The 24,819-nt window shown below is 37.3% G+C and overlaps 5 protein-coding genes and 1 pseudogene across 6 annotated transcripts; 3 read left to right on the top strand and 3 right to left on the bottom strand.

Annotated features, from left to right (window-relative positions):
• Positions 1-1,760: 1,760 nt before the first annotated feature.
• LOC9311111 (LOB domain-containing protein 31) lies at positions 1,761-4,497 on the bottom strand. The gene is made up of 2 exons (XM_021023478.1): positions 3,002-4,497; positions 1,761-2,241 (listed from the first exon to the last, which is right to left on the bottom strand). Exons 1-2 carry the CDS (start codon positions 3,437-3,439, stop codon positions 1,873-1,875), a joined length of 807 nt encoding a protein of 268 aa, XP_020879137.1. The 5' UTR covers positions 3,440-4,497; the 3' UTR covers positions 1,761-1,872.
• Positions 4,498-6,363: 1,866 nt separating this feature from the next.
• Positions 6,364-8,809, top strand: LOC9309031 (LOB domain-containing protein 30). Its single transcript, XM_021023479.1, has 2 exons — positions 6,364-6,955; positions 8,253-8,809. Exons 1-2 carry the CDS (start codon positions 6,653-6,655, stop codon positions 8,628-8,630), a joined length of 681 nt encoding a protein of 226 aa, XP_020879138.1. The 5' UTR covers positions 6,364-6,652; the 3' UTR covers positions 8,631-8,809.
• Positions 8,810-9,759: 950 nt separating this feature from the next.
• Positions 9,760-11,909, bottom strand: LOC9311110 (annotated as a pseudogene).
• Positions 11,910-14,070: 2,161 nt separating this feature from the next.
• LOC9311109 (subtilisin-like protease SBT4.14) lies at positions 14,071-19,634 on the top strand. Of its 2 annotated transcripts, XM_021021193.1 has the most exons (12): positions 14,071-14,387; positions 14,511-14,602; positions 14,732-14,829; positions 14,951-15,094; positions 15,184-15,289; positions 15,527-16,040; positions 16,118-16,215; positions 16,322-16,546; positions 16,630-16,738; positions 16,810-17,023; positions 17,102-18,494; positions 18,612-19,634. In XM_021021193.1, the coding sequence occupies exons 1-11, from the start codon at positions 14,274-14,276 to the stop codon at positions 17,644-17,646; spliced, it is 2,259 nt and encodes a 752-aa protein (XP_020876852.1). In that variant the 5' UTR covers positions 14,071-14,273; the 3' UTR covers positions 17,647-18,494; positions 18,612-19,634. The 2 variants fall into 2 exon arrangements, with proteins under 2 accessions (XP_020876852.1, XP_020876851.1); XM_021021192.1 differs by having other exon boundaries at positions 14,205-14,387; positions 16,810-18,494.
• Positions 17,851-19,634, top strand: LOC9309030 (ataxin-10). The gene is made up of 2 exons (XM_021021194.1): positions 17,851-18,494; positions 18,612-19,634. Exons 1-2 carry the CDS (start codon positions 17,903-17,905, stop codon positions 19,469-19,471), a joined length of 1,452 nt encoding a protein of 483 aa, XP_020876853.1. The 5' UTR covers positions 17,851-17,902; the 3' UTR covers positions 19,472-19,634.
• Positions 19,591-24,557, bottom strand: LOC9309029 (phospholipase D beta 2). Its single transcript, XM_021021191.1, has 11 exons — positions 24,461-24,557; positions 22,899-24,369; positions 22,441-22,557; positions 22,176-22,370; positions 21,684-21,932; positions 21,461-21,529; positions 21,206-21,353; positions 20,916-21,064; positions 20,386-20,562; positions 20,106-20,303; positions 19,591-20,027 (listed from the first exon to the last, which is right to left on the bottom strand). Exons 2-11 carry the CDS (start codon positions 24,330-24,332, stop codon positions 19,734-19,736), a joined length of 3,030 nt encoding a protein of 1,009 aa, XP_020876850.1. The 5' UTR covers positions 24,333-24,369; positions 24,461-24,557; the 3' UTR covers positions 19,591-19,733.
• Positions 24,558-24,819: the final 262 nt, after the last annotated feature.

The raw sequence follows: 24,819 nt of genomic DNA, 5'->3' as shown, positions 1-24,819 counted from the left end.
TCAGTGAATTGAATTTGGATTTTAGAGAAGTGTTTCACAGAAAAGAGATATATGTTCATCATGTACTCCTTTTCTGAAGAAGTCAGTTTTGTTGGAATGATAAACGTAACAGCTTTTACTCGGATTTCAATCGAAGAATCCAATAGACTCGCATTCTTTTCCGATGTTTTTCACCTACCCAAAACCGTTCATTCAAAGTCCGGTTAAAATCGTGACTACACTCTCGGTGGCTACAACGAGTTTACAACGAACTCATCGCCACTCCCACCTACCTATTCACCATGGTGCTTCCAAATCAACTAAATAACATGAATGTACTATACTATATTGTCGTTATGGAATTAGTTGTGTGATCAATAGAAATTTATACCCACTTTGGTGTTTCTCCGTCTTAATTTTGATTTGGTTTCTTGGATTTGTTCTTACAACTAACAAATTTAACGCTAAATATGTAACTAAGATGATCACAAACTATACGGTTTAAGTTGATACTATACTATTATTTTTGATACTATACTATTTTAATTATCTATAAACAAGTTTACAAGAAATTTTCCATCGTTCTATATAGAACATAAATCACTCTATTCTTTAATTTTACCGGTAGATAATTTATGTTGATTTTACATATTATATTCTTTATGATATATGTTTTTCTACGTACGTTTAATTTGACCGCTTGGATTTCCTATATTGTATTTTTAGGGTATATCGTTCTTCTTTGGCGTACATTTAACTCAACAATTTGAATCTTGTTTATTGTATCATTCAGAGTAAAGTGGTACTTATTTGACTTGCGTTTAAATTTATCTTTTGGGTTCCCTATATAGTATCTCTTAGGGTATAGTTTTTTTTTTCGGCGTGTATTTAACACATATTTCTCAAAAAGTCGACATACGTATTCTTTTAAAGATAATTATAAAAATATATTTTTTTGATTTTGTGTTTATTCATAAGTTTTAAAATTTTTCCTTCAATTGGTTTATTTGATTTTTAAATTTGTTTTTGATTTTTAGTATGTTTATATCGAATGTTTTATGTTTTATACTATTTTCTTTTGTGTGTTTTGCATAGAATGAAACGTTTAATTTATAACCACTTTTTTATATTGTAAAACATTTATATAAATTTTAAAAAATTCAAAACACGATAATTCAGAATTTTTTTATGTTTCTTTAAATATAATCTGGAGTTCGAATCAGTTTGTTTTAATGAAATTACAGCAAAACAAAACTGAAGAGGGGTAAGTAAATAATTTATCCATAAAAGAGAAGAAATATCTTACGTGGCTCCTAGTCTCTTTCATGACAGCTTTTCACACCAAATAAGGGCATTTTCGTCCTAAACGAAACAAAATGGTTACTTGTTTTCTTTCTCACTTTAACCTGCTATATTCTTAATTTCTTTTGTCATTTTGGTTATACAGCTAATTCACCCAAAAGCTTTTGGATCATCATTACGTGTCAACACACCCTTCCTTGATTTCAAATGACAATTTTCGAGGTCTCGAGACCACCTTCACGATTATACTACTATTAAATTAGACCCTGTAGGCCTGTACTTATTAATTCCAACCCGAGTGATCAACGTTAATTTAATTTATAGAAACGCGGGCCTTAAATTTTTGGGCCTAAGTTGCACTATGAATGAATTACACATTTTCATGATTCGACCCAAAAAAATGGAGCAAGCAAAGCCTTATAATAAATAAATAGGGGGACATGGGTGTCATGTCGACGTCTAGCGTGAGATGTGAGATGTGAGTTGCAGTGCAAATCCAATAGAATCTATTAACGCCCCTTTTAAGTTACAGAGCAATCCGGTTAGTACAAAATAAAGAGTTCCTAATAAATGTCTCAAAGGCAAACATGGTTAGATTGGAGAAGATGGACGGCATTTGCCACCGGTCAAATACTTAGACAAGAACTCACGGGCAAGAGCGTTCAGATCACCGTCCTCATCCACTGGATCTTCTAGGCCAAACAATGTGCTAAGATCCACTGACTCTGTTGAGACCTCAATAGCTTCTTTTGCCTGTTCTTCTTGTTGTTGTGACATACAAGGAATGTGTAACGACGCGGAAGACACATTGCTTTTATTATCGACGGAAGAAATGGGTGGCGCATTAGACGAAGAGGCTGCTTCTGTCCGTGAATTGTTTTGAGGATTCGGCGGAGGAAGGCCTTGTAAGGTTGAAAGTTGAGTTTGGACGTAAGCTAACTCCGCCTGTAGATTCATAACCTGTTCACATGAGGGACGTTTAATAAATTGAAAAGTTCATACTCCCTCCGTTTCAGTTTAGTTGTCGTTTTAGGATTAAAATTTTGTTTTATAATAGTTGTCATTTTAGGTTTTCAATGCAAATGTTTGGTGAAAATTAATGTTTTGTTTTGACCAATGAAAAAATTATAAAATATATTAATAAAGGGTAAAACAAAAAATTTAATGATTTTCTTAATTTGTGTGCAAAAACCTTAACCGAAAACTAAAACGAAACGGAGAGAATATAACATTAGCTAGTTTTTAAAATATCTAATTTATTTGTTTTAGAAGAACATTTTCAAACTGTTTTGTTCAACCGATATAATAAAGACAAGCAAGTCGGAAGGTAACCACAAAGATTGACGATTTGACTTTCTTTAACTCTGTTTCGACAAACGAGTCATTGGGAAGACACACGTTGGCTATTTTCAATTTATTAGCAACTTACTGGAATTTTAAAATACTAGTACTACTATGCAAGTTTCAAAACTAATAAACAGGAAACCAAGAGGCGATAAATGGAACTGTAATTTAACTAAAAAGTTAAGCAGCTAACAGATGCTAGCTGCGGATATATATATAATCTCATTATATTTATATATCTGACTTAACCTAACGTTATGGGATGAGTTACTTTATTATAATCTGAACGTCTATATAATTAATACACGCATGCATGTCCAGTAAATCTTTCAATGTATATAGATCATCAATTGGTTTTATATATATACTAGAATACCTGATGTTGAAGGGCGAAGATATGACCAACGCATCCGTAGACGGGATCGCGAAGCCTAGCCAATGCCTCGTAAGTAAGCGTGACGACGGCGTCCAGTCTCCGGCTGGCCGGAATCATCATGAGGAGCTTGGAGGCGTTGCTCGCCCCGAAAACCTTGTGCACCGCCGTGAAATGAGACGTCCCTTCCTCCGAATCGAAGTAGGGAGCGAAGACACATTCAGCCACGCATTTCCGCCGGAGAAACTTACATGCGCCGCACGGACCTCCACTGCCGGTGGTGCTTCCGCTCATCTTTTCTGTCGAAGACGTTTTGTTTGGGGTAAGCACTAAGCAGTGTCGTCGTCGACCACAGTTATATATCCAATCCAAAGAGATGTTTAAGAGAGAGAGATAGGTTTGTTCATGAATAAATTTTTTTAAGTACTTAATGTGGAGCATAGAGGATCGTGTCAGGCAAGAAAATCATGTCTTGCTTTTGGTGGTGGGTCATTTTTTTTTTTTTTTGGTGGTGGGTCATTTATAATCATTACATTTTCTATAACTTGATCATCTTTTCTTCTATGTGCATATTTTTGTTTTTTGTTTTCCTTTTGTGTGTTTCATTTTACTGTACATAGTTGAATCTCACACACAATAAACTAGCTATTTTCCATAAATAAGTGAAAGAATTATTTATATATGGGATCCTAAAATCAATGAAAGCATATAACTTGTAAATGTAAAAGTAGACAAATCAATACTATATATATATAAACTAAATTAGCAATCATAGGTTTGAGATAAAGATTTAGTAAATGCCACTAAAAATCTAGAACTGGCTATCACACAAGGCCTAGAAAGTAGGGAATTAGTACGGATTTAGATAGTAAATGAAGATATATAGACTTATATATACATATAGTGGGTTCAGTTAATAAGGTTCTAATTGGATTATAACGAGCAAGCGTTGTGGGTTTTATTAATTATTATAGTAATGAGAATGAATGTACTAATTAATGGGTAAAGCTTGGAAGCAACGGCAAAGCGGATTTGTGATATATACAAAGGACAAACACAAATGCTTTGCGTGAAGCAAAACACAATTAGCTGCTTGCTGACGTATTTCTCTATCTCTCTCTCTCTCTCACTCACTCCGCCGCAGGTTTCCCGTTCACACACACGTGCGATCCCTCACCACACGTGTGTAATTCTTTATTATATGTGATGCGAGTCTCTCCCTCCCTATGAACATCTTTCATGCTAGAATGTAGAGAGAAATGTGTGTATATTGATTGCTTCTTGTTTCTACAAATCGTATAGTCAGACAAAGACATGACACTGATCACTGTTTGCTTCGCCCGCAAGTACAACCTCAGTCAGTCAGTCACTGTCATGTCTCTCTCTCCCTCTCTGTTTGACAAGATCCCTGACCCTCGTAACTTTTCCAATTTAATCAAAGCCTCTCGTTAATGGGCCGGGCCTTGTACCCTGTTTCCGATTCTTAATTGGCTAGCGTTAGATGATTAAAAGTAGTGACTAGTGACTATACTTTTTTTTTTTATACATATTTGGATCGATAAGTCCCTATCCATAGCCAATTCCTAGTAGTAGTAGTGACTATACCTAAAATGTACGTATATGATGACAAAAAAAGAACTTGTCATAAGGCCTAGTGAATGTATTAAATAAAAACAGTGTTTATTAGCGTACGCAAGCGGTGAAGAAAGGAGCAGAAGAGGGCGTGATACGAGGACACGTGTCTCATAGGAAGTACAAACAAGGATTGGACAAGAGGCGGACGGCACGGTGACCCCCTCTGTCAACAACTGTTACCGTTTCTTCTAGTTTAGTAGTATTTGTTAATCTCCTAAGTAATGTAATTAATTCATTTAACTGTTCATAATTAATAGTATAAATTAATCAAGTAACATAAGAAATGAAATGGGAGCGTTACTTGTTTTACCATACGCACTGGCAAACGCGCCATTGGTTGCGTCAGAGCGGTTACGTTCTTCTTAAAAGTCTCATTTGACACGTGGCGATCATACATACGTGCCAATCTTTCCAGTTCTTTCAAATTATATCCCGGTTTACTTTTTTTTAGGTTTTGATTACCGGTTCTTCTGAACCAACTTAATTAGCTTGACTCACTTTGCTTTTTGCTAGTTGCTTTCTACAATTTGGTGGCTATTATTGGACCGTCGTAATCGTCACACTTTTTTTTTTTTTAATCGATGATGTGAATTGTGAGATATGTGATTTATACACTCGTGTATTTGATCATTCTTGCCGTCACCAAATTAAAACTCATTTATCGTGTAATAATATTTGAGATCCGCACTGACTGGTGACTATACATTGCATCGATCTTGTAATTTCGGAAAGCTCAAATATATGCACTAATTGGAGTTTCCTTATTTGCAACCCTAATCGAATATTGAGTTACATGATTCCCTGATCAAAATATAGATTGCGTAATCAACTTATTAAACCCGTCAATAATACAAGTTTTTGCATATAATCATTACCGGATCATATGTAATAAATCTAGTTGCTTTGAAAATTGCACTCTCTCTCTCTCTCTCTCTCTATCATTTACATATATGTAGCATCTATCTATATGTACAGTACAAATACATGTTAATTTGTAACATTAGTAGTTTGTGTTTTTATTTTTTTGATAAATTATGAATTCTATTGCCAAAATGGAACATTGTTATTTACAAATACTCTAGGTCAGTGAGCTTCTAAAACCAAAATAAAAATAAAAAAATCAGTAGTTTGTATTGGTATTATCGCCGTGGTATAAACTTAATTCAAATATGATAATATACACGACAAAAATCAAAGAATCTCACGAAGAAAAAATCCGCATAAAATTTTTAGATATGTTGCCAAATGTTGATAAAATACCCGATTAACCAAAAAGAAAATAACGCATAGCGGTGAGCCGTTACATTTCTACTATAAAGTTATTGCATTAAAATCACCGCCAAAAATTAATAGTTAATTAGATTATATTTTTAAGCTCACTTTATATAATTATTAGTTTCTAAAACTAATTTCTAATAGTAATTAACTGAATGTGCATAAATTACAATTGTATATACCATAAGATAGTTGTGTGGACTGCGGGAAAAAAATATATAGTTGTGTGGACCGATTGTAACAAAAATAAAATTAAACCAGAAGTAGAAAAAGTGAAGGAAGGGAATAACAATGAAGAAGTTGAAAGATATGGAATGTTTTGCTTCACGCAAAGAGCTTAACACGAGACAAGTACGCTCCATCGCGTTGCTTTGAAGTCCTTTTTTTTTTCTTCTTGTCTTAACCGTCTTTTTTTTTTTTTTTGTGGTAATAACAAGACTAATTAAATTATTATTTTCTTATCTACTAAATAAACTATTAATGTATTAGTGGGGGGAAATAAAAACATTTCCAATTACCAACAACCAAACCCTAGTTTTGCTTACGTCCGATCTCCTCCTCCTCTCTTTTCTTCTCTCCCAAACGTTCCCTTTCTTTTTTTTTTCTTTAATCAAGAACCAAAAAGCATCATAGTCTCGATGAGTTAAATCCATGTATCTCAAAACCCTAATCACCAATTAGCTAGTAAAAGAAAATCCAAAAAAGAAAAGGAAAATAAAGGTAGTTGTGAGGTAAATAAGGAAGATGAGCAGTAGCGGAAACCCTAGCAGCAGCGGTGGAGGAGGCCCTTGCGGCGCGTGCAAGTTCTTGAGAAGGAAGTGTGTCGCTGGCTGCATCTTCGCGCCTTACTTTGACTCCGAGCAAGGAGCGGCGCACTTCGCGGCGGTTCACAAGGTGTTCGGAGCGAGCAACGTCTCCAAACTCCTCCAACATGTTCCCGAGCATAAACGACCAGACGCCGTCGTTTCAATCTGCTTTGAGGCTCAGGCTCGTCTCAGAGACCCTATTTACGGCTGCGTCTCTCACATCGTCTCTCTTCAGCAACAGGTTAATTATTCTTTTCATAACGTTTAATTATATGATTAGTACTACTTATGATGTGAAATCGCAACAGTTTTAAGTTGATCTACTGTCTCTATGTCGTCACGTTGATCAATTCTTTTTATCATTTTCTATGTAATTATGTTTTAACTTTTTTGTTAGAAAAAATGTTTTTCAAAACTTTATTTTTTTAATGAGATTTTTGCATTTTGACTTAATGTTCAATTAAACTACAAACTTAGTCCTTTTAAATTCACACTCTCTTTATCTCCTTTTTGATTGTCGTTTCTAGGATCATATATCCCATCATGCAAATTACCCTTTCTTAAGCATCAACAATTTTTTTATTCATTCCGATGTGTTCTTCTTCAAGGATATATATTTTTTGTTTTGTTTTTGCCATGATCGAAAACCAACTCTAAATTGAAAAAGGAGTTTTAAAAATCTAAAATTTTACAACTGGGTTCATGGCCTTTGCCTTTTGGATAAAGTTATGTCTCTATATTAAATGACGTGTCTATGAGTCTATATTTATATGTGATATAGAACATCTTTTGATTTAATTTACACTTTTAGTAATGGTAGTTTGTTAAGAAAGCATGCATAAAGCATAATATAATTGTATGTGTGTGTATTACACATGATCCAATGCGTTACATAGCATATGAAAACTTCTCTCTTTTTCCTGGTTAAAATGTCTACACTTGAAGTTGGCTAGGAAAGTTAATGATCATTTAGCATATGTATTAGAAATTTTGTTGAATGTTTTACAAGGAATTGTTTTCCAAGTTGAATCCAAGCCATTGATTGAGATGACAAATCTTCCTCTGTTCGCAACAACCAAGTTGTTTTACACTTATTCCCAAGCATCCTTTTTTAAAAAAAATCTTTTAATTGCAACATACATAGGTACTTTCATGTACACACATACACGAATATATATATATTTATTTATATACAAACGTATGCCATTGCATTCTATAAATTGATGTTAGTGAAGGATATTTCCAATCTTACAAGCAAGCATTTTCTATATGTTATGTACAATGTCTCTTGTGTTATTATTAGATTGTTTTATCCCGCATATATTTTTCTAAATCGGTGGTCTTGATTGATCAATTACTCCTGTCTTGTTTTTTTGGCATTATTGAATCAACAACATTTGCTCGAATTCGGAAACTCTTCCAATTATTAAAGATTGCTGGAAATATCATTTTTCTAGATTCTTATCTATCTTTCATATTTGTTGGCATTATTATCAATTTTAACAATTTGATTTCGTAAAAAAAAAAAAAAAAAACAGGTGGTAAGTTTGCAAACTGAGCTTTCATATCTACAAGCACACTTAGCAACTCTAGAGCTGCCACAACCTCAACCACCACAGGTTCCGGTGTCGTCTTCTGGATCTCTGCAGGCTCTCTCCATAACGGACCTCCCATCAATATCGCCGTCGGTGTACGACCTCTCCTCCATCTTCGAGCCGGTCATGTCCTCCACGTGGGCCATGCAGCAACAACCACGACCGTCTGATCATCTCTTCGGCGTCCCGTCATCGTCTAATATCGGCGGAGGCGGTGAGCTCCAAGCACTGGCGCGTGAGTTTATTCACGGTGGGCAAATGCCAGCTCAGCCATCCCCGGGAACCAGTGGTTCTGGCTCAACAGTGATAAAACGAGAATGAAGTTATTTTTATAAAATGTTTGTTTATTTGGACCGTAAGAGATCTATAGTTAGCGATATGTTTCTCCTTGTAATATATATATACTTGGTCGAATTCGTATTTAAATTGTTGGCTAGAATGTTAATATAAGAACTATATGATTTACATTGGTTAAATGGAGTATCTTTATTTTATTTTTATATACTTCTCGCATTGGGATAGCAATAGGCCAATAGCTTTTCTCCCGTGTAATGACTACAAACATATTTACAGAAAAACGAAGAAATAATAAAAATTTAGGAAATAGAACACCCAGAGATCACATTTTTCTGGTTTGAAAAGTTCGTTTTGTTTTTTCACGTACGTTTTCGAATGACCCACTCTAACGTTTTTTACTATGGAAAATTTATGTATTTCCATCCATTGATTTGGTCTCTTGGACCATCAAATATGTTGTTTTAATCATCCTTGGGTACACCGGTTCAAGAGGTTTCCACAACATGGATGGGATCTTGAGCGTGAAGGAGGATCGATTCTGGCGGGATACACGAACCAACGAGTCTCCTTTCTCCTTTTCCCTATTAACTATAATGGGCCGTAAATGGGTTCCACAGGTGTTCTGTATATCAAACAGCCCAAACTATTATTTAAACCCGACCCAATTCCGTGAGCACTTTGAGTCTCTCTAGTTTGCTTTGTAGTCCACCACTATTTTTTACTCAGACTAACAACTTTTTTTTTTTTTTTTTTTAAAAACCCTATCGGCTGATTCGGTCAGTCTCGGTAGGAACACACCAAGGTTCAACGATTCAACAGACACCATCACTACAAGAAATATCTACATTATTAGCAAGAGAAAAGAGCTATTAAATGTCATCAATAGCGTTTTCATAAACGCTGTCTTATGCCCATGTTATGGTAGACCCTTCATATACGATAGCATTTTTTCCATATGCTATGATAAAGTATTCTACCATAGCATTAGTAAAACGCTTTCATATATCGACTTATAATAGCGATATATATAAGCTATGATCTATAATTTTTATGATGCTATAATATTCAGTGCCATAACTCTAATTTTATGCGGTTGTTTTAAGCTATTTGCATTTGGTGGATCCTGTTTAGTTTTCAAAATATCCAATATATATAATAATAAACATCCAAAAGATATATATCATTTCATAAACAAAAAATCAATTCATACATAACACAAGTCTCAATCCAATACTTAAACTAATATCCTAACTTCTATATACTACTTTTGCCAAGGAAGTTATTGATGAGATCATGCAAAATCCTTACTTCGTTTTCTAGATATTGGACTCGATTCCTCAAGGAAGTTAGCTCAGCTTCATAGCTTGTTGTAGTCTCTTCCATTCTCTTAGGTTTTCGAAAAATACTGCTACCTTTTCTCTTAGGTTTTCCCCAAATACTGCAGTCTTCATCTATCTCACTATCCTCAACGACGAGATTCATTATATCTTCTGTTAGAACATAAAATATAACAAGTGAAATTCAGGCTTCTTGACCACAAACTTTTGAGTCACTTTCTTAGTAAACAAATCTCTTTACTCACCTGAAAACTCAACCTGCGATTGAGACATATCTTTAGCCTGAGAAGAGACTAATTCCATTTCCTTTGTACCTTTACTTTCTCCAAGAAACTCAAGACCATCACTTGTATCCAACATCGGTGACTCATAGACATAACTCGAAAACCACTTACTTAGATCAGGAACTTCTGAGAATTCTGAAAACATAAGTGACGAACCACATAAGTGAAATCAATGCAGCTAATCTAGCTTACCACTAACAATATCCACAAAATGATGTTTCAGAAACCAAACCAATTAAACAAGTTTGATGCTACCTTCACTATCATCCATCTCTCAATTCTCTATATTCAAAAGTCAAGTCTTTTCCTCTGCCTCTTTGGTCTTAACCAAAACTCGATCTCCCAATAGCTTAATTGAAGCTAAGTATATTGTCAATACTAAACTGAGACAGAGAAAATTATAAGTCATTACTAGAAGGAAACCTATAAATCATCACACATAGTTTTAGAAATAAAAGAGAGCTTGACTTCTAGCTGCACTTGAAGAAAGAAAGTATAGAGACTTACCTAGTGGAGAAGGATATATGAAAGGCAAGAGTTGCTAAAGGTTGAGTTAAGAGAGACTCCCTTATTACAGACAGAATCTACACAAGATTCCTGCAATATCGAGTAAGAAAAAGTCTTAAAATTGATATCTCATTCATATGTAAAAATGTCCTGAGATACTGAATAAAGAGACCTTACTTAACAATGACCTGATATAATAAAATGTCCACTAGCATTCCTATTAGATACTAAAACCATTCCACGAGAATCTAATAACATCCAATGGTACATAATGCATCAGATAATCAAATCATTATAAACTCAATGTAGAAATACAATTAAAGTAGCTAAACGTAATCATCCATGAAAACAGTCTTCTTGTTCTTACCTCCTACTATAGGAGCAGTCTTTTGGTCTTCTTGTTCTTACCTCCTACTATAGATCGTTACCCTACAACACCAATGAAAAAAACAAACCGGCTGAATGCAATTTTTCCAGTTTGAGTCTCACCTAGACATTTTATCGAACATCTAGAGTGCACAATGAGTTCATATACAGAATAACTACATAATCAAAATCCCAAGTCAAACTGGTTAACACTAAGCAACATCTATATAAAGAAATAACTCTTAATCAATTCACAAACCCATATCCATCTAACCGACCACGAGCTAACAAAACAAAGACGTAGAGAGAAAGAGACATAGAAACAAAAGGCGTCATGTTTGTGCAAATCCTCAACAACACAGAAAGGAAAAAAATCAATTCTTTAAATCAAATTCAGAGTAAAAAAAGAGTGTTACGTTGCTAGGTAAGTTGCAGAACCTAAATGATTTTAAAACTTTAAGCTAGTAATTTCATCGAACACATGGTGTGCATAAAAGACAAGCGCTAAAGATGGTAAGAAAAAATGAAACTCTAGAAAATCAAATACCTTAGGGGTTCAGGATCAACATAAATCTTGAGAAAACTCCATAAAATAACAACACTTAACAAAAATAAATTAAACCTGGAGGAACTAGTAACGAGTATGAGGAAGAACCCTAATCAATTCTCCAAACCTTTCCACCGTCAAGAGTTCGTGAACACACAAATCTCGACGCATTAGCTGTTAAACAAAATCATTTATAAACACGATTCACAATTTCAAACGAAAACCAAACCATATTTAAAGAGGAGAGGGAGATAAAAAAAAAAAAAAAGACAGTGAGAGGGAGGACCAAAGAGTGAGATCGAAAGGAGGAGAGTGAGACCACTAATCGATTTCTTTTAGGTATGAGTATGTGAGAAGTTCTCGATAGGTTTTGGGTGAAAGGGGGAATTGTTTGTGAGAAGTTTTAGGTCTGAATCTATAAGAAAGAGGGAAATGAATAGACTGTGGCGCTTAAGTGAAATTTTTGGGCAAAGTATTAGCGAAATAAATGATTTTACATTTTCATTTGCTAATTTGGTATCTTAGCGTTGTTTCAATGCTATAATATAGTAATCAAATAATTTTTCTATTTTTTATAGCAGTTGCGGAAAATGAGCTATCATCACGTGCTATCAATGTGGATATTTTTTGTAGTGCATGAGCTCCGAGCGGACTCGTGTCGAACGAGCCATGAGATTCATTAGATCTATGAGATCTAGAATTGGGCCACCACACTGCCTGATCCGAGTTTGGAGTGCTTTCCGACTAATGACAGGGGTAGTCAGGCCGTCTGCATTTCTGACTACGAGTCAAACCAATTGGGCCAAGGGCCAATTGACAGACTTCCCAAACAAATGTGTTTTTGTTTCTAGGGAGAATCGAACTCAGGTTTGAGAGTTTCACCATTTTCCAAAGCTTCCTCTACCACTAGACCACAGATGCTTGAGCACTAACAACATCTTCGAAGCGTGCATTTAACATTCCATTTCCCGTTTCTAGGTTAAATAAGAAAGCCTTACGAGGACCTTGAACCATGTTCTTAGCAATGTCTAAAGTACATAAACCAAAGAATAAAATCCATATGGATCGAATCATAATCACCAATCAAAACCCCTAACGTCGACTGCATAGCCGATAAGTAGTACCGAAGTGGCGAGGAGGAGAGTGCCAACGGCTATGAAGGGTCAACGTAGATCAAAGCTTGACGTGCATCGGTCACCCTAGAAACCGACTATTGGCTGAACAATCAGTTCCGATAAAGGCTGGTAGAGTCAAAGCATGGCAGATTGCTTGTAAGATATTTGGAGTAGTTGAAGGTACGGTGTAAGGAGCGTCTCTTGGATTGCCGTAATAAAGTTCAGCCCTACGGCTATAGAAGCGACATATGCTATTTTTCTATTATAACTTTAGAGGTGTTAATGAGAGACGTATATTAAATATTTTCAAAAACATCAAATTAGTTTAAAAGATTCATTGCTAAATTATTTTTGACTACAAATATTATAATTATTAAAATACTAAACAAAAATAATATATTTACAAAAAGATCAAATAAAATAAGCAAAATATGCACAAAACATAAGCAAAATCTCTAATTAATATTGTACAATTTTTTATAATGGTTTTACACATGAAAAAATCTCTAATTAATACTCTCTCCGTTTTCGAATAGTTGTCGTTTTAGAGAAATTTTTTTGTTTTTAATTAGTTATCGTTTTCAGTTTTCGATGCAAAATTTATTACTTTTTTTTATTTTTTATATTTATTTTTATTATGCAACTTGATTTACTATTGATTAAATTATGTTTAGATAGATAATTAATGATATTTTTATATTGAAAAACTAACAACATTAATAGTTTCTTAATTTGTGTGCATATAGTTAAAACGACAACTATTCGAAAACGGAGGGAGTAGATATGATAGGTGTCGCGATTATGTGAGTTAACAATTTTGAAAACCAAGTCTTATGTAATAAATTTTTAATAATAAATTCACAGATTGTTTGATTTCAACAAACGTGAATGAATAAAGGGTTGAGCTAAGCAATAGTATATAATTGTTGATGATATAATAATATAAATTCGAATTATATTTATATGGGTGTATTAATTAGTGTAACATTTAAGAGAGAACCATTGGAGTAGAGCCTTACAAGACAATATATGATCACCATTGGAAAACTTTAAAGCTATAACTATAGAGTTTCTATGGTAAAAACTCAATTGCTTGAATTCGAATTCAAGTAATCAAAAATTTCTTTCTTTTAAAAAAACTTATTATTAGCTCAAATCTCGTGTTCCTATTACTCTATACATACATACATGTGTATTAATCTATGTTATCACCAAAGTAGAAACAATTAGATATAGCAAGTGACCACTAGCTATTTTCCTTCTAAGACACCATACGAACTAATTTTTATTAAAAACAAATTAAAAACTCTATGACAATCCGCATGTGTGCTCTACACCGTATTTTTTAAAAGAAATTAAACAGTTAAATCTGTTTTCACATTTCTCCATTATCATAAGTAATATCTTTAACGAATCAAGCCCATAAGGTACTCTTACTCTCTATTAATAGAGGAGAATGTGTCATCTTCTCATTACTCCATAACCAAACTTATCATATACACAATATCACAATGGGAATGTCAAAATGTTCTCGTCATCATCATCTACTTGTTCTTTTTATTGTTCTTCTTGATGTACTTTCGATATCACCAGGATATGCTTCAGCCGAAGATGAACATGCAAAGGTAATAATTATATATATATATATATATATACAATTTTTTTCTCTCCAGCTTCTTTGTCATTAGATTGTACAAAAATTTATGTTGCAAGGAGAATACTTACTCTTGAAATTCTTAATTATAAAGGATTTCTATATCATATATTTGGGAGATCGACTAGATGATACAGAAGAAGCTATCAAGAGACACATAAATCTTCTCTCGTCTTTGAATATGAGGTATATGCCGTGCATGATCAATACATGTATAATACATATTCTAAAACAAATAAATGCGTAACATTTTAAAGAGTAGTGCTCTACTTGGTTATCTGTTAACCAAGTTTATAACGTCTCTTGAGGAAACAGCCAAGAAGAAGCAAAGGAAAGAAAAGTATATAGTTACACTAAAGCCTTCAACGCTTTTGCTGCCAAGCTTTCTCCACATGAAGCTAAGAAGATGATGGGTACGTACGTAATATTGGTTTTTGACATCACAAAAAAACGTCCATACACTAGCTAGCTAGTGAGATTCATATAAGTTATAAAATATCTAGAAATAATAAGTAAAGAAAAAAACTGGTGCAGAGATGGAAGAAGTTGTTGGTGTATCCCGAAATCAATATCGCAAACTTCACACAACAAAATCATGGGACTTCGTTGGACTTCCTCTGACAGCAAAAAGACATCTAAAAGCAGAGAGAGATGTTATTATTGGTGTTCTTGATACAGGTTTATTGTTATATATGCAAATTGATTTGATTATTCATTTTTTATGCTTCTTATAATTTATCTGAACCTTCCTATAATACAACAATCAGGAATAACGCCAGAGTCAGAGAGTTTCCATGACCATGGTCTAGGCCCTCCTCCGGCTAAATGGAAAGGATCTTGTGGACCTTACAAAAATTTCACCGGATGCAACAAGTAAAAATTTATCTATTACCATTTTCTACTTTTATCAATTTTAGTTACAAGTTTGATCACTAGAGAAGAATCTTGATCCTATCTAAGCAACTGTTAAAGAAGTTGTCATTGTTAGAAAACAATTAAGAAGTTGTCTGATCAATTTCAAGAGTTTAGGGAATTTATAAGAATTATGTATTAATATAAGGGCTTTGATTGAAAATTTTAAATATTAATTACACAATTTAACTTCAACAGCAAAATAATCGGCGCCAAGTACTTCAAGCACGACGGCAATGTGCCTACCGGCGAAATCCGATCACCGATCGATATCGACGGCCATGGGACGCACACGTCATCTACTGTAGCCGGCGTTTTAGTCGCAAACGCGAGTCTCTATGGCATAGCAAACGGTACCGCCCGCGGCGCGGTTCCGTCGGCGAGGTTGGCGATGTACAAGGTTTGTTGGGAGAGATCCGGCTGTGCCGATATGGACATCCTCGCCGGATTCGAAGCAGCGATTCACGACGGCGTTGACATTATATCCATCTCTATCGGCGGTCCAATCGCCGATTACTCTTCCGATTCGATATCCGTCGGGTCGTTTCACGCGATGAGGAAAGGGATCCTGACGGTGGCGTCCGCCGGGAACGACGGACCGAGCTCAGGCACTGTAACGAACCATGAGCCGTGGATATTGACGGTTGCTGCAAGCGGAATCGATCGGACGTTCAAGAGCAAGATAGATCTCGGCAACGGCAAATCCTTCTCTGTAAGCATCTCAAATCAATCTCCTAATTAGCTAAATTCAATTTAGGGTTTGACATGAGAAAATTTGATGATTGAAAGGGGATGGGAATAAGCATGTTTAACCCCAAAGCCAAATCGTATCCGCTTGTAAGCGGCGTTGATGCTGCTAAGACCACAGACGATAAGTACTTGGCTAGGTAACATCATCATCATCAACTTGATTTGAATATGTTAAGGCAAAGAAGACCTATGAGTGTGAGTAATTAAGACCCAGACATTGTTTGTTTGTTGATGTTAATAAAGGTACTGTTTCTCTGATTCTTTGGACCGAAAGAAGGTGAAGGGAAAGGTAATGGTGTGTAGAATGGGGGGAGGTGGTGTGGAGTCTACTGTTAAAAGCTATGGAGGTGCTGGTGCGATCATAGTTAGTGATCAATATCAAGACAACGCTCAGATTTTCATGGCACCTGCCACCAGTGTTAATAGCTCCGTTGGCGATATCATCTACCGATATATCAACTCCACAAGGTCCTTGATTTTCTTGGATACTGAGGAAACCCTGAGAAGAACTAGTGTGTTCAGAGCTAACTCGTTGTTTTTGCTTTTCCCAGATCGCCATCGGCTGTGATTCAGAAAACCAGGCAAGTGACAATCCCTGCTCCATTTGTTGCTTCTTTTTCATCAAGAGGTCCCAATCCGGGATCAACACGCCTTCTCAAGGTATATGACTTGATCAATGTCATCTGTTTATGATAAATGCGGATCTTATCTTATGTTTCTGGGGATTGTAGCCTGATATCGCTGCACCCGGGATTGATATATTGGCGGCCTTCACTCTCAAGAGATCACTGACTGGGTTAGATGGTGACACCCAATTCTCAAAATTCACCATCCTGTCTGGCACCTCAATGGCATGCCCTCATGTTGCTGGTGTAGCTGCGTACGTCAAGTCTTTTCATCCGGATTGGACACCCGCTGCCATCAAATCCGCCATCATTACCTCAGGTAACCCACTTTTTTGTTCTTGTGAAACGGAAAGCATAGAAAGCAGTAACAACATGTTTTTCTCTGTTTGTTTGGCAGCAAAACCGATAAGCCGGAGAGTGAACAAGGACGCAGAGTTCGCTTATGGGGGAGGCCAAATAAACCCACGACGAGCCGCAAGCCCTGGCTTAGTCTACGACATGGACGACATCTCCTATGTTCAGTTCTTGTGCGGCGAAGGCTACAACGCAACCACTCTGGCTCCATTGGTGGGGTCACGCTCCGTGAGCTGCTCCTCCATTGTCCCTGGACTCGGCCACGATTCCCTCAACTACCCAACAATCCAACTCACGTTGAGATCTGCCAAAACGTCCACATTGGCCGTGTTCAGGCGGAGAGTCACCAACGTGGGAGCACCGTCGTCGGTCTACAACGTCACCGTGAGGGCACCGAAAGGAGTTGAAATCACGGTGGAGCCACGGAGTCTGTCGTTTTCAAAGGCTTCACAGAAGAGAAGCTTCAAAGTGGTGGTGAAGGCCAAACAAATGATTCCTGGGAAGATTGTGTCAGGCTTGCTCGTGTGGAAGAGCCCACGTCACTCTGTTCGGAGCCCCATTGTTATCTACAGTCCTACTTCTGATTAAATTAATCACATCCTCATACAAACATTTTACTTCAATGTAATCATCTCACTTTGTTCCTAAACTCAATTCAACATAAAAAAACATGAAAACTACTAAACTTATAGGCGAATCAGCCCATATTAGAAAATTTGGGCCCAATAACGCAACTAATGTTATTTACAGAATCACCCCGACCTTTCTCTACTAAATGAATGATAAATATCGGAAAAGCCCTAAGCAAAGCTTCTTCTTGAGCTTTTTTTGTCTTTGGTCATCAATGGAAGCTTCTCTACCCGAAGAAGTGCTTCAGCCGCTGCTACATGCGTCGGATTTATCATACTCTCTAGAAGGTTGCTTGAAGTTTCTTCTAGAGTCTTCCAAGACCGATTCAGGCCGTTCCGATCTCGCTTCCAAGTGTATCCTTCCGTCGATCCTCCGTCTTCTTCAGCTTCTTCCTTACCCATCTTCCCGCCATTATCTAAATCTCTCTCTGAAAGTCCTCCGCAACCTATGCGCCGGCGAGGTTTCGAATCAGAACTCTTTCGTCGATCACGACGGTTCTGTTATCGTCTCCGAGTTGCTTGATTCCGCCATTGCAGAGAAAATCACGGATTTTGAAACTGTTAGGTTCGGATTGCAGGTTCTAGCGAACGTTGTATTGTTCGGAGAGAAACGTCAGAGAGACGTGTGGCTCCGCTTTTTCCCGGAGAGGTTCTTATCAATCGCTAAGATAAGGAGGCGTGAAACCTGTGATCCTCTGTGTATGATTTTGTATACGTGCTTTGATGGAAGCTCAGAGATTGCTTCAGAGCTTTGCAGCAGCGAAGGGCTCACCATCATCGCTGAAACTCTACGGACTTCATCTTCCGGTAACTCTTATTTCTGAAGCCAAAATGCCATTTTGATCTGAAAGTCGTGATTTTTATCTGATTAAATTGATTTATTTGCTGTCTGATTCAAAAACCAAATCTTGTTATTGTTTGTAGTTGGGTCTGTGGAGGATTATTGGCTCAAATTACTGGTTTCGAGAATCTGTGTCGAAGACGATTACTTCCCCAAGCTCTTCTCCAAGTTATACAAAGTTGAAACGGTACTAAATACTGAAAATGAGAAATTTACATCAGAGCAAGCCTTTCTTCTGAGGATTGTGTCTGATATTGCAAATGAGCGGATAGGAAAAGTGGCAATCCCCAAGGATACAGCTTCTTCAATTCTCGGATTATTTAAGCAATCAGTTGACGTTTTCGATTTTGTTTCGGGTGAAAGATCCGAGCTTCCAACGGGTTCAACTATAGTAGACGTGATGGGCTACTCTCTGGTGATTATAAGGGATGCTTGCGCTGGAGGAAGCCTTGAAGAACTCAACAAGGACAACAAGGATTCCGGTGATACTGTTGAGTTGCTCTTGTCCTCTGGACTAATAGAGCTCCTCCTTGATCTGCTTCGCAAACTTGATCCTCCAACAACTATAAAGAAGGCTCTAAACCAGAGTCCTACTTCTTCTTCTTCATTTAAGCCCTGCCCTTACAGAGGATTCAGGAGAGATATTGTGTCGGTGATTGGGAACTGTGCGTATAGAAGAAAAGAGGTACAAGATGAGATCAGGGAGAGAGATGGGCTCGTCCTAATGTTGCAGCAGTGTGTGACCGATGATGAGAACCCGTTCTTGAGAGAATGGGGCTTGTGGTGTGTGAGAAATTTGCTAGAAGGGAACCCAGAAAACCAGGAGGTGGTGGCTGAGTTGGAGATTAAAGGCTCTGTGGATGTGCCTCAACTCCGTGAAATTGGTCTCAGAGTTGAAATTGATCCTAAAACAGCCAGGCCAAAGCTTGTCAACGACACCTGAAGCTTCTTTGCCATGGCTGATGCAATCTATATATGTGTTGTTTCCATATACATGATTTCTTATTCTAATTAGAATTTGGATTAAGTAGTTTATTTTTTCACCAAAGACTAAGTATTCGCTGATGTAATTTTTACTTGTTATTCAAACTTTGTTTATTTACAAAGTCTGATCAATTGTTGTTTACACCTATAAGATCTTCTTACGCCGCAAATAATTTAACAAGCTGCAATTCATAAATAAATAAATGCGAGTCTGCTTATGATCAGATTGTGAGATTCTCCTGTATGGCAAGAAAGGATCCGACAATGTTTCCTCCGACATCAGGGAACTCCTGGCTCCCTGGAAGTGGCCGGACTTTGCCTTTCCGATCAACTTCCACCGGATATTTCATCAGATGTCCGCTCATATCCGACACTTCCTCACTCCTAAATTGTTTCCAGTTATCCTCGGCCATTGTTCTCACTTTCCTTACACACTCTAGACTCTGTGGCTCCACAAAGCAATCATCTAGCAGCGCCATGTGTTCTGCCCAAAGCGACATTCTATATCCGTATATCTGAAAATTATGTACAAAGTATTTTCGATATGACTAGGACTACGAAATCATATGTATATTATCTTTGTATGCGATTACCTGACCCCGAGGACCAGATTGTCGTCGTGCCCATGTATGTTGAGGCTGGTAAGCTCCCATTGCAATCTCTGTATCTCTTGTCCCTTCCATTGATCTTTGGTTTATGTTTGCAGAACCAATTACCACATACTCATCATCAACAACCATCCCTTTTGAATGAACATATATCATAAATCTTCTGCTCTTTCGACATGATGCCTATAACACCGTTTCGATTACAACTCATCATTCAATGACGATGGAAACCGCATTAGCAAAGTCAAGCAGTTGGTTTGGTTACCTGAGGAGTGTTCTCGTTGCTTGCACTTCCTGTACCCGATTCATTAGTTCCGTTCATCATTTCTCTGTTTCCAAGACAGAAGAAATTCAGATAGTCTTGTGGGGAGTATTCACCTTCGAGCCCGGCCTCCACTAACGCATTGTAGATAGTTCCATACATCATTTGCATCGTCTTGTGCTGCAAAGACGATAACTCTGACATTCAGTTTCACAAACTCCCGGTGATGGAAGGACCATGATTTTTTTTAACTAGATTGTCCACGCAAGAAAACATCATATCGGGGTGTAAAAGAATTACATATTGCTAATCCATACTGTTCAATTATAACAAAACGTGCCTGAAAATTCCCCAACTACATACCAGTTTAAGAACATACACAATCAAGATTATATTCACTAGTGTCTACTTAAATGATCATTTGACCAACTTTTATGGAAATATTAAGGAAAAGATCATGATATCAATATTGCCACATGGGCTAAGAGAGAGAAGGTTAACGGTTTGCACAGAAGCATCTTCACTAGAATTACCTGCCAATATAAAATTCTTTGTGTAGCGGCGCCGGTTGGAACTCCTTCCGGCCACATTGGAATGACGATATATGCAGCAAACCGTTCCCTTGCTCTGATCTTATCAGCAATCTTCAACGCAATTTCCATAGGAATCAGGTTGTTGGCACCAACATCACCACAACATAGAATAAACAACCTTAAAGAAATGACCGAAGTTACCAAGACCATTGTCTCAAGTTGAGAAAAATACTGAGAATTTGAGTTTTTTCTAACACAAGCTCATTTGAAAAAACAAAGACATAACAAACCTATGTCCTTGTGAGCATTCCAGTCGTAGGAGGATCCAATGAAATACTGGTTCTCGATGTAGATGAAGTTTTGAGCTGCACGAATGGCCTTTACATATGCGGTGTGTATGCTCATGTCAATGAGCACATTCTTACCGCACACCAAATTCTGTCCAAACGAAATCCCTCTATCCATCAATTTCCCAGCCAAATAAGCATCCACCATATTATAATGAGTAATGACAGCACAACTTTTCTTTGATTTTTCAAACTCACCTTGCTTGTAGCATATTTTGGATCCTTTGGGAAACCTTTCACAGAGTTTGAATCGATTGAACGGAAAATCTGAAGTAGAAACCAGACAATCATTAGTTTAGAAACAAAATCAACTGGGATGATATTTGTGGACCAAAGTATAAAATTTGCATGGTCCAACTGAGAGATGGGCATCTTTCATGGACAATCACATTTTATACAATAAGAGTTTCAAGGTGCTAACCTGAACATGCCAAGCCTCAGGGTCGTTTGCACTAACAGTAGGAGCATCCAAAACTCTTAATATATCTGGAATCCTGTCGATCCTTAGTAATGCATCATCATATGATGTCTTCAATTTATTGATTCTGTGAGGCTTAGCAGCCTTCAGCCACCTCTCCTCAAAGTTGGTCAGCACATCATATGCAGCTGGGCCATCAATCTTACTGTGCAAGTCATGCCAAGGTTCTCTTGGACAGCCGGACACGTTACCCTTAATCACATTTTAGTACACCAAGTCAAGGCTTTCCCATTCAGAACAAAAGAAACTAGCAACTACGAATTACCTAGGTAATCACCAAGAATTTGAGAAGACAGACAAAGATTGAAGTACCACTTAATAAAGTTTAAGGCAGTATTTTTTTTCCACTGCCAAAGGTTATTCCTTGCTAAGAATTACTTAAGTATTCGACACCAAAGTTACATTAAATATGTTCAGAAAGGCAAGCAGACATACCGTGAAAGTGGGGTTGTGATAGTCACCTTTATGATCGGTTTGCAGCGTCCTAAACAACGGATGTTGAGGAGTATCATATCGGCCATCACATAGATCAAGTCCGCCCACAAAAGCTACGATTTTCCTTCTGTTACCCCCAGCATCGGCATCTACTATCAAGGTTTTTTGGTGGTGTGTATAGATGGTTCCAACTTCCTGATGGACTAAAATATAAATAGAAGCCGGATACCTCAACCAAAAAAAAGACCAAAAATTCATGTTCTACCCTCTGTTTGACCCAACTATGTCGCTTTCCAGCATTTCGAGGGCATAGCAAGACTTGAACTGAGGAGTCCTTGAAAAAACGGCGTATCTCCTCGTCATGGGTTCCCATCACCCCATCCTGTTCAAGTGAATAAACTGTGTCAATACCTACAACATACATGAATCACAATATCTAAACCATGTCATCTAAGATACATATATCTCTATTGAGTAGTAGATTTCTGCATGAAGCAGGCACTTCTCACACTTACTGAAGATTAAACCCATAAAAAAAAATCTGGTTTACAAGGGAAAGTAGGCTCACAATAAGCGGAAGGAACCTCGATAAGACTTCAAGAAGCCAAAGCTGTTGACTTCCGAGACACTAAAAGATGGTCTGATTTCTAGCCTATAGCGTAACTAACATATGCACTTCACAATCAATAAAGAAGTAGGGACTTGAGGTTTCTAGTAACTTACTGTCATATATCCCAAGATGTTTTGTGAAGTTGGGTCGTCCCAAACCAAAAGCAGGACTCTCACACCTTCTTGGGACTTTGATCTTAGGAGCTCACCCAGAGTACATTCTGAAGCAGGATCTTCTTTATCCCTAACAAGCCTGGCATTATGCCACACTGACCATCCTGTAATATAAATCAAACGTCTAGCTTGACAAATGGCATGAAACATATCATGCCAACACTTTCCATGTTCGTAACACATTCCATTGCCGAGTTTTATTCCCGGGAGCATCCCTTCAGGTACATGTGCATCTTGATACAATGTTACACTTCCACCTTCCCTAAGAGGAAAATATGTTCCAGGTACCCCCTGGTAATAGGGACCTGCACCAACTCCGCTGTGATAAACACTGAGTTTATCCATTGAAGTATATTGAATAGATAATGATAGAGTTGCCCCAGGTTTACAAGGCTTTCCATTGCTGTCACGAATAGAGTAAGTCCCTTCAATTCTTGCACCTGAGTATATTTGTTCAACGGGGATTGTAACAATTCCTATAAGCTGTGAACCCACGGCGTCACTGTCCTTAACAACAAAATGGACCTCAGCAGCGTGATGAGCAACAGGGACATAAAAATGCTGCTGCCAAACAGGATTTTCGCTGTTGCTTATGACATATGTTCTTCCTATGACTGCACCTGCAACTGATATGGAAACGTAAGGATCACTTGTGATCTTCTTGCTCAACTGCCCTTCGATCATATTGCTCATGCCACCAAACACAACACCCAATGTCTTGTGGAACAAATCCATGTTTGGTAGATTATTAGCACAAGAAACCCAAATATCCAAATTCCCATGCAACAAGAGGACCTTCAAGGAGGCTTTACCAAAGGGCACAATGTGCATGCCGGGACTATGTGGCGATGCGGTAGATGTATAACCATGAGTAGACGAATCCAGCCTGCCCGAGTATGATAAATCGGAATGACTTGAAAACGAGTTGCTAGGGTGTTGATAGAAGTTCCCCTGCCAGGATCCCGAAGAATGGGAGGATAAATACGGAGCGGAGGGTGGCGGTGGCACAGTTGGCTGATTGACAGAAACAGTCAGACCGGTCAAAAGCTCATCGAGAGGAGGGTAAAGAGATGGGGAAGAGGAAGCATTACTGCTGACATTCTCAGGACTCATACCAACAGAAGCCGCACTATGTTGCGGTGGATATTGGAGTGGCTCTTGATACGAACCATAGTTGCCAAAGCTAGCATGTGGGTAAGGAGGAGGAGGAGGAGGAGGAGGAGGTTGGTGTTGGTAACTCAATGGAGGGTGGTGGGTGTAGTCTAATGGACCCGAATGAGACATTGATCCATGGTGATGAGGCTGTGGTGGGTAAGGATAAGGCCGGGGAGGCCTATAAGGGTAATAAGATGGATTCGAACCATAATTCTCCATCGATTGTAACTACACACAGCTGAGAGCTGACTGATTCCTAAACAAATTCAAATGCAATTAAAGATTTCAAAGAGCAATCTTAAAAGGATCAGAAGAGAGTAGCTTCCGATGAATTGAAGGAGACTTACCTTCGCAGGCGCTGGAAATGGAGGAACCGTTCTATACGATACGATGATCACAAAACGAACAACAAGAAAGAGTCTCTCTCCAAATTTTTTGATTTTTTGGTTTTGGTTTTGTTTTGTGGACTAAAGGTTAAAGTGGTCAACTTAAACTTACTGTAGCCGGTCACATTTTTCCACATATTAATTTTACATAAATACAAATATGAATCATAAAATGTCTTTTATATATTATCTAAATATGACGAAAGAATATATATATATATGATTTAAAGAAAATAAATACATATGACAATGAGTTAAAGATGCATACGTATATTGTTTTCTAAACATACCACTACAAAAATCTGTATATTTAGATTAAG

This window comes from Arabidopsis lyrata (assembly GCF_000004255.2).
Source record: "Arabidopsis lyrata subsp. lyrata unplaced genomic scaffold ARALYscaffold_6, whole genome shotgun sequence".
Taxonomy (NCBI): domain Eukaryota; kingdom Viridiplantae; phylum Streptophyta; class Magnoliopsida; order Brassicales; family Brassicaceae; genus Arabidopsis; species Arabidopsis lyrata.
The sequence above is the reverse complement of the archived record's forward strand: the minus strand, read 5'-3'. Positions and strand labels throughout refer to the sequence as shown.

Coding starts and splice junctions, on each gene's coding strand:
- LOC9309031 (XM_021023479.1), top strand. CDS start 6,653: ATGAGCAGTAGCGGAAACCCTAGCAGCAGCGGTGGAGGAGGCCCTTGC. Junction 6,956..8,252: donor TCGTCTCTCTTCAGCAACAG/GTTAATTATTCT, acceptor AAAAAAAAACAG/GTGGTAAGTTTGCAAACTGA.
- LOC9311111 (XM_021023478.1), bottom strand. CDS start 3,439: ATGCTCCACATTAAGTACTTAAAAAAATTTATTCATGAACAAACCTAT. Junction 2,242..3,001: donor TCTTCGCCCTTCAACATCAG/GTATTCTAGTAT, acceptor TCATGTGAACAG/GTTATGAATCTACAGGCGGA.
- LOC9309029 (XM_021021191.1), bottom strand. CDS start 24,332: ATGGAGAATTATGGTTCGAATCCATCTTATTACCCTTATAGGCCTCCC. Junction 21,933..22,175: donor ATCACAACCCCACTTTCACG/GTATGTCTGCTT, acceptor AATGTGATTAAG/GGTAACGTGTCCGGCTGTCC. Junction 21,065..21,205: donor GAATGCTCACAAGGACATAG/GTTTGTTATGTC, acceptor GTGGTGATGTTG/GTGCCAACAACCTGATTCCT.
- LOC9309030 (XM_021021194.1), top strand. CDS start 17,903: ATGGAAGCTTCTCTACCCGAAGAAGTGCTTCAGCCGCTGCTACATGCG. Junction 18,495..18,611: donor TCTACGGACTTCATCTTCCG/GTAACTCTTATT, acceptor TATTGTTTGTAG/TTGGGTCTGTGGAGGATTAT.
- LOC9311109 (XM_021021192.1), top strand. CDS start 14,274: ATGGGAATGTCAAAATGTTCTCGTCATCATCATCTACTTGTTCTTTTT. Junction 14,388..14,510: donor CCGAAGATGAACATGCAAAG/GTAATAATTATA, acceptor TTAATTATAAAG/GATTTCTATATCATATATTT. Junction 16,041..16,117: donor GCAACGGCAAATCCTTCTCT/GTAAGCATCTCA, acceptor GATGATTGAAAG/GGGATGGGAATAAGCATGTT.